Source organism: Stegastes partitus, unplaced genomic scaffold, assembly GCF_000690725.1.
Source record: "Stegastes partitus isolate 25-593 unplaced genomic scaffold, Stegastes_partitus-1.0.2 Scaffold1469, whole genome shotgun sequence".
Classification (NCBI taxonomy): domain Eukaryota; kingdom Metazoa; phylum Chordata; class Actinopteri; family Pomacentridae; genus Stegastes; species Stegastes partitus.
Genome location: NW_007579200.1, coordinates 17,214 through 25,068, shown reverse-complemented (window position 1 = coordinate 25,068; position 7,855 = coordinate 17,214). Strand labels below are relative to the sequence as shown.

Below are 7,855 nucleotides of genomic sequence, written 5' to 3'. Positions count from 1 at the left end.
CTGTTTAACCTGTTGTTGTTTGCTCTAAACATTTATTTGCCTTCTTGGTTAATCTGTAAACGAGGCCTTCATGGTCAAGACAAGGCGGCTGAACGAGACACTGAAGACGTTTAAATCAGGGAAACAGCTGAATCTTGTCAGTTCCTTAGATAAACCTTTAATCAGTGGGAGGCTGGTGGGTTTTAATCTGACTCGGAGGCCTTTCATCTTCTTATTTATTCAGGAGTTTCCAGAGAAAACTCGTCCGGCGAGCTTTAAGCATCCAGAGTTTCAGTGCCCGGACATGAGCCCTTCTCCTTCCGTCCCGTCTTCAGGTCTGTCGCCTCCAATCGATCCGTCGTGCCAGAACTCAGCTGGATTCAACTGATCCTCTCTCTGTTCTCTGTCCTCTGTGTCTTTGCTTTCACCCTGTGGTCCAGTGGAGTTTGTGAAGGCGGCTGATATCAAAGTCATCGCTGCTTTGGGGGATTCTCTGACAGTAGGTGTTGTCTGCTGCTTTCTCTTTCATTAAATCTAACAAACGTGTCGCATCCTCGCTCAGTCCTGCTGAGACGGAGGTGAAATGAGCTCAAAGTGTGGACGAGGATGGAGAGTTAAAGTCAGGATCGCTGAGCGTGTTTTTTACAACCCAACACCTCTCTGAAGTGTAAAAGCAACGTGTTGAACCTGAACGCTTCCTCCTCAGACGGCCATCGGCGCCAACGCCACCACTGTCCTCGGGATTCCCATCGAGTTTCGCCACGTGTCTTGGAGGTGAGAGAAAACACGTGACACCAGATAACAACTCGTATTTTAGCTTCTAACTGACGCTGTTGAATTCAGACGAAGGGTTTTGTTGCAGGTGTGTGGCTATGATCAGGCCTCAAGGCTTATCTGATGCTGCAAAAAGGAGGTTTAAGCATCCAATAATGCAACAATTCACATTATTAAAACCTAAAATGTCGTATAATTTAGCAGTTAGTTTGATCAGAAATGTAATAAAACCCAGTAATGTTGTGATTTTACTACTAAGACGTTAAAATGCTCGTTTCAGGTGAAAAGATTTAATGGTGTGCTTGTAAAAGATGATCTAATAATGTAAAAAAAAAAAAAGGAGGTTTTGTTTCTTGGAAGTGTGCAGGTGTCACGAGGCCGGAAATTAGATTCTACGTCAGCTTCACTAAATAGTCGACGTGCAGATTTGTTCAGGATGGAACTCTTTTCAAACAAATTTGGTTGTAAACTGGATAAAACACGCTGAAGTTACACAAACGTTTCATCACACAAACACAGCGTTCAACAAAAACTTCACAGTTTAGCTTCAAAGAGATCTAACATGTCGTATCAGTCAGATTGATTCAGCTGTCAGATAATAATATATAATAACAATAAAGCTGCCATGATAAGCTTATCGTGACCATTTGGTGCAGAATAAATACATTACAAATCCATACATACATTTTATTGTGGCAGCAGTTGTTACTTGAACGTACATTGTCAGATATGCAGCAAATCTCTTGTGTTTGTTCTTCTTTAAAAACCTTGACGATGCTTCAGTGTGATCTGTGTTGACTCCGTCTCAGTGTTTCACTGTGAAACAATCAGCTGAGGGGAGTCAGGGACGCTCCAAACACCACAAGATCTGCATCAGAAGTGATGTAAATGTGCAGGTTTAATGGGTTTGACAGGTTCAATAGCGCCCCCTACATGTTTAAACAGAGCAGCCCCTCAGCTACGTTTCATTCTGTAAAAGTCCAACATCTACCAAACAGCCTCGTGGAGCCGCATCGTAAACCCAACAGGAAGTCGGCCATTTTTAATTCACTGCTCCATGTCGGCTCTGAAACCTTCGTTACGATGAGTTTTGTTTCTTTCAGCTCCAGATTATCTCTAAATGATTTCCTGTCCATCGCTCCATGACAGACTAAACGTTGGACAAAGACGTCGTGCTCCTCTTTACTGGCTCCTCGTTAGCCTTCCAGCTGATTTACGTGTTTCATTGTTCACGTTAAAGACCTTAAACGGCCTCGCTGCTAAATTTATCTCCTGGTTATTGACCTGCTTTGTGGCCTTTGGATCTCTGAGGCGTCCTGCTGCTCACTTCCTGCTCGCTGGTGGTTTCTTTGTGCTCGTGTCCTTTGGATTTATTCTCATTTTATCTACCTGGTGTGTTTTTTATTAAAAGCATTTTGTAATATTGCAAAGAAAAGTGCAATTAGTAAACTTTATAATTGTCATAAAAAAAGACCCCACAACAAAATAAATCCAGCTGACATGATGCTGTGTGTGGTCAGTCTGATCCAGTGACCTTTGTGATGTATGCACATATAAAATGTTGGGATTAGCATATAATTAGCATATAATTAGCATATTGTGAGCACTCCAATGCTTCATTTTAATAATAATAGTAACAGATTATTTTGAGATTAATTGGCCTTAAATTAATTTTATTTAATTTTATCATATTTTTTTGTATATGAGTGATGATATTATTTTAATCTATTTTATTTTATCATCATATATTTTGTCTATGACTAAAGATTGTTTTAATTTATTTTATTTTAATTTATTTTATTTTATTATTATATTTTTTTCTATGATTGACGATGATATTCTTTTAATCTGTTTTATTTTATTTTATTTTATCAGATTTTTTTTTCTTCTATGGCTGATAACATTATCATTTTGATCTATTTTATTTTTATTTTAACATCATAATATTTTGCCTGTGACTGATGATGATATAATTCTTTTAATTTATTACATTTTACTTCATTTATCATCATATTTTTTGTCTCAGTAGTGATGATTTTATTAATTTACTCTGTTTTATTTTTATTTTATCAGCATATTTTGTGTCCAGGACTGATGATTTTATTTTACATTTGATTTTGTTTGATATTTTTCCTTCTGTATTTTGTTATTTGTGTCTGTTTTATGGTGTAACTGCTGACTGGAGGACAGCTCTTCCCATCAGGGATAGTAGATGTCACCTTTATCCTTGAGCCTTTATTATTATTATTATTAAGTTGAAATATGGCTGTTAACATTACTTTCCTCTCTGCCTGCAGCATCGGCGGCTACGGGACGTTTCAGGATGTCATTACTTTGGCAAGTAAGACGTAGCTGGTGATGTCTCAGCTGTTTCTGAACATCAGCACCATCCACCGTGGTTTCTTTACTCGTGTCTCTTTTTGGGGGTTTTCTTTTTTTTAGACATCATCAAGTTGTTCAATCCCAACCTGCTGGGCGCTGCTCCCGGGAAGACGGTCCACGGGATGCAGGCTCACATCAGCGAGACGGGCTTCAACCTGGCTGTGACCGGACACAACACCTTGTACGACCTCCAGCAAGCTGCAGGGACATGATTCAACTCAGACGCTTTAGATCCGAGCTGTTCAGGCTTCAGGCTGCTTCCCTCCTGCTCAGGAACTGAACTCTGCTTGTTGTTTCTCTTCCAGCAACTTGCCCGGACAGACGAGGCATCTGATCGACACGCTGAGAGCCTACGAGGTACAACAAGCTTCACTTTCCTCTGAAGTGATGCAATCAGAGACGAGGTTTCACGGATCAAACTCATGTTTTCCTGCAGGGGCTGAACTTCGAGGAGGACTGGAAGCTTCTAACCATCCTCATGGGCATGAACGACATCTGCGACTACTGCAAAGACAAGGTCGGTGGTCTGCTCCTGCAGGACGTGGACTGTCTGCTCTCCTCTGACGAACCTTTCTGCTCCTTCCAGGCTCTCTTCTCGGTGGACAACTTCATCCACTACATGACCGTCTCCTTGGAAATGCTCATGAACGAGGTGAAGTAAAAACAGATTTTTTTCTTAGATTTTGCTCGCGGTGAGGATTCAGGGTTTCACTGATGCGGTCTGAACGTCGCCCTTCAGGTTCCTCGCATGATCGTCAACGTGGTTCAGATTCTGCCCATGCAGACTCTGAGGGAGGTCCAGAAGCCGACGCCGGGATGTTTGCTCCAACGGTGAGACTCAGTAACCTTTAAAATCCACAAAAAAACAAGTCCTGGTGATTCTTTCACTGTTTTTGTAATGTTGGCTGCAGTTATCCCCAAAGAAGGAAAGAAAATGTGGAGAAGTTCAACCCACACTGGATGTTTTGTGTGTATTTTGTTTGACATCTCTGTCGTTGCTTCCTGCTCTGCTCCAGGTCCTTCTGTTCGTGCCTCATCGAGCCGGTGGCCAGATCTCCTGAGCTGAGGGAGCTGGTGGAGGTCAACCTGGAGTTCCAGGTGCTTCATCGGTCTGGGTTTATTTATGACGGCAGACGGCTCGTCCTTCAAGACCATAGCTCGCTTTAACATCCAGAAAATATCCTTTAATTAGACACCACATGATCTAGTGCTGCTGCATTTAAAGTAGGGATGCTCGATCCGTCAGCCACAACATCAGACGATATCAGGGTTCTATCGGTCCGCTGAACACATCTCGTCGATGATTGTCTAACATCAGCGCCTTCGTCTCTATGTTTGATGTTTCTGCTTTTTACTAAATGGTCCTTTAACGTTAAATATGTTAAAATATGTTTAAACATGTTTTACTTTTGGTCTAATGTGGCTTCTCTTGAATAGTTTACTCACAGCGCTGACAGATACTCACTGTTCAGTGTCAACAAAAACTGAATATCGACGTCGGTGATATCGGTTATCGGCGATATCAGAAACATTAACATCGGATATCGGTACTTTACTTTATCGGTATTTTAATATCGTGCATCACTAGTTTAAACCGGAGCTTCTGTCTCCCCCTTCTGGCCATGAGAGAAACTACAAAAACACAGCTCATGATGATGCAAACCTTCAGTAAACGTCTAGAGAGCAGGAATGTCTCCACAGATACCAGGTTTTAAATCCTGCCTATGTTCTGTGATGTTTGGGGTAAAAACTACAATCTGAGCCCACTGGAGGCAGAACTCGACGTTTCCTCGATGCTCTTCTGCCTCTGTCGTTCATTCAAGTCTCTCTCTGTGTAATCTGTTGTGAATCACATGAGCTGCTCTCCCTCCACAGAAGAGGCTGGAGCAGCTGCTGCACAGCGACCGCTTCTTCAGGGACGACTTCGCCGTGGTCCTGCAGCCCTTCCTGAAGCACGCCGACCCTCCTCGCCTCCCGGTAACTCATCCGTCTGGAGGCAGCCCGGCTGGATCATTAGGATCCCTGCCGGAGACTCTAACCGGTCGATGTGCTTTGTGTGTGTGCGAGCAGAGCGGGAGGATCGATATGACCTTCTTCACTCACGACTGCTTCCACTTCACCATGAAGGGCCACGAGGAGCTGGCCAAGGGCCTCTGGAACAACATGGTGAGCCGCCGGCGTGCTCCAGCTCACAAACAGCTTGATTGTGACTTTTTAATGAATCCACTGAAGAGCAAAGTTCATTAATGTTTTGCTCGTCTCACAGTTTCAGCCTGAAGGAGGGAAGATGATCGTGAGCAGCTTCTCTGATCCCATCGGACTCATCTGCCCGCCGACGGTGAGGCTCCGTCTCACTCGTTCCTACGAGGTGACAAATGTCGTCTCAGGAGCTCTAAACGTTCGTCATAATGCTGATCAATGGGTTAATTAATTAATCAGTTAATTATGTCAAGTGTTTGGTTGTTAAATCTCCAACAAAACATCATATCATCAATTTAAAACAACTTCTAAAGGGCTGCTCTTCTCCAACCAGCAGCTCAGATCTCTAAATTATTGTAAAATAATAAATTATGAATCCTGACGCAGTTTTTGTAGAAACTTTGAACAGTTTAATTAATAATAAAACACCTGATTGTAAAATGAATCAGAAAGAAGCAGAAGCACACAGTGACGTGGAAATACTGCAGTACACGTATGAACAGTCCTACCACAATAAAAGCACACAGCAGGAAGGTGTCCTACTGCAGTAAAAGTATATATGTTATCACTTTATTAACAGTGAAGCAGCAGCAGCAGCTTTAAACTACCTTAAATCCAGTTTTATATTCAGGGACAGAAGAAAGAATGAAGCTCAGACGCACAAATGGGTTTCATTTTTTGGTCTAATCTTAAATTTTTTGCCGAGATTTTGGATCAGTGGAATATTTATGGAAATATGTGAGAAGTTTAGAGGAAATAATCACTATTTATGGAGCTACTCATAAACATACAACAGCTTGTTGGAAGGTTGTAGTTCAGTAAATGTGCGTTGCATTTTATCAGCTTGTTATTTTATTTTTGTGCCAAATCTGCATCTTAAACAGGATTAATGTGACAGAGTAGAAAGGACCAGTTTTTAATTTATTTTTCTGAAATCTCGTTGAATGTAAGAGAAAGTAAAGAGACAGGAGCTAAACCAGACTGAAGAGAAGAGCTGCTGTCATGTACAAAATAAGAACAATAATGTGTTTTTTATATTAAGGCATGCAGATGTGTCCTGATGTACCTCAAGAATCCAGTGATGAATCTGTAAATGTGCAGAATGTGGACTGTCTTGAGTTTTAAATCAAACTAGAGGAAAATATTCTGCACGTTTAGATAAATTACAGGTTCAGTCGTCCTCAGATTTATTCATCAACTTCCATTAAAGAAAAGACAAAATACACAACAGTCACTCAAATAACTGGAAACTGAACAAAGTAATAATAAATAAAAATTTTCTAAATTATAATTTAGTGAAATAAGACGTTGCTTTTGGATTGTGGTTGAAAAGAATAATTTAAAAAAATAAAACTGTAGTGGACCAATGAGAGGCCTTCGCTGATGAGCAGTGGGCCAGAACACCTGTCAACAGGTGAGAAGTCTGACTGAGAGTTACAGAAACACCTGATGATGGCAGTGATTGGCTCAGAGGGTTGTTCAGGTAGATGTTGGTCCACCAGGTCCCATCAGGCTGGTTTGATGGTTTTATTTTTCCTCCTTTACTGTGAGGGTGTGACTCCATCTGAGGACGGCTGTGATCATAATTCTTCATCTGTTCTGTCTCCAGAACCATCCGTACATCTTCACCCGGCCCATCGCAGCCCGGTCCGGCCGGCCTCGGCTCCGGTCCGGTGCTCAGACCGTCTTCCTGCTGCTCTCAGTGGGTCTGGCTCATCTGGGCTTCATGTAGCTTCTACCAGGCGGTGAAGTCTGTGGATGTCCGACGCCTTGAAACAGAGGAAGTCACTGCAGAGCCTGGAGCAGCTTCCTCTGGACCACCAGGCTGCTTCCTGTTTAGTGACGCTGCCTCCGGGCCGGCAGCAGAGGGACGGACCGGGTCGGCAGCAGAACCACTGTGATGCTCGGCCGTGCTGCTTGATGCACCGTGTTGTTCTCAGCATGACGTTCACGTTTCTACCTTCATACATAAAACATTAAACTGTCGTCACTCTGCCCACAGCTCAGTGTGTTAAAGTTCTGGTGGTTCTGGTTCAGTCCGAGGACGTGTTCAGGTCGCTTTACTCCAGTAAAACTACTGATACCATGAAGTAAAAGTACTCTGGTGGCAGCTTTTAAAATGCTCCTGATGTTAAAGTAGGATAACTGCTGCTTAGTTTGATTAACAACAAAACATTAAAACACACTGAAATAGTGAAACGAACTTTAATTTGATTTTATTTTTATTACCGGTGCATGAATGTGGCAGCAGGACTTACAGCTGCTTCATCCAGAACTCCTGTTTGATTGTTTTCATTCTGGATTCATCTGCTGATTAATTAAATGAGTGTTTAATGAGCAGAAAATCAGAAAACAGTCAGAAATGATATCAAACAGAACCCCAACATGAAACCTTCACAGTGCTTTGTTTAGTGTTAGGGTCATCTCCATCTCCATCCTCCTCTTCATCTCCATCTCCATCCTCCTCTTCATCTCCATCCTCCTCTTCATCTCCATCTCCATCCTCCTCTTCATCTCCATC

At 42.2% G+C, this 7,855-nt stretch overlaps 1 protein-coding gene across 1 annotated transcript; it reads left to right on the top strand.

Moving 5' to 3' along the window:
• The first annotated feature begins 253 nt into the window (after positions 1-253).
• LOC103370692 (phospholipase B1, membrane-associated) lies at positions 254-7,536 on the top strand. Its single transcript, XM_008299819.1, has 13 exons — positions 254-478; positions 686-753; positions 3,051-3,094; positions 3,196-3,316; positions 3,441-3,492; positions 3,572-3,652; positions 3,722-3,787; positions 3,875-3,966; positions 4,152-4,233; positions 5,011-5,112; positions 5,206-5,301; positions 5,402-5,473; positions 6,944-7,536. The coding sequence occupies exons 4-13, from the start codon at positions 3,258-3,260 to the stop codon at positions 7,064-7,066; spliced, it is 825 nt and encodes a 274-aa protein (XP_008298041.1). The 5' UTR covers positions 254-478; positions 686-753; positions 3,051-3,094; positions 3,196-3,257; the 3' UTR covers positions 7,067-7,536.
• Positions 7,537-7,855: the final 319 nt, after the last annotated feature.

What these genes read in the sequence shown, in the direction of transcription:
- LOC103370692 (XM_008299819.1), top strand. Translation starts at nt 3,258, where the DNA reads ATGCAGGCTCACATCAGCGAGACGGGCTTCAACCTGGCTGTGACCGGA. An exon ending in CCGGGATGTTTGCTCCAACG is followed by an intron (nt 3,967 to 4,151) that starts GTGAGACTCAGT and finishes GCTCTGCTCCAG; the next exon opens with GTCCTTCTGTTCGTGCCTCA. An exon ending in CCGACCCTCCTCGCCTCCCG is followed by an intron (nt 5,113 to 5,205) that starts GTAACTCATCCG and finishes GTGTGCGAGCAG; the next exon opens with AGCGGGAGGATCGATATGAC.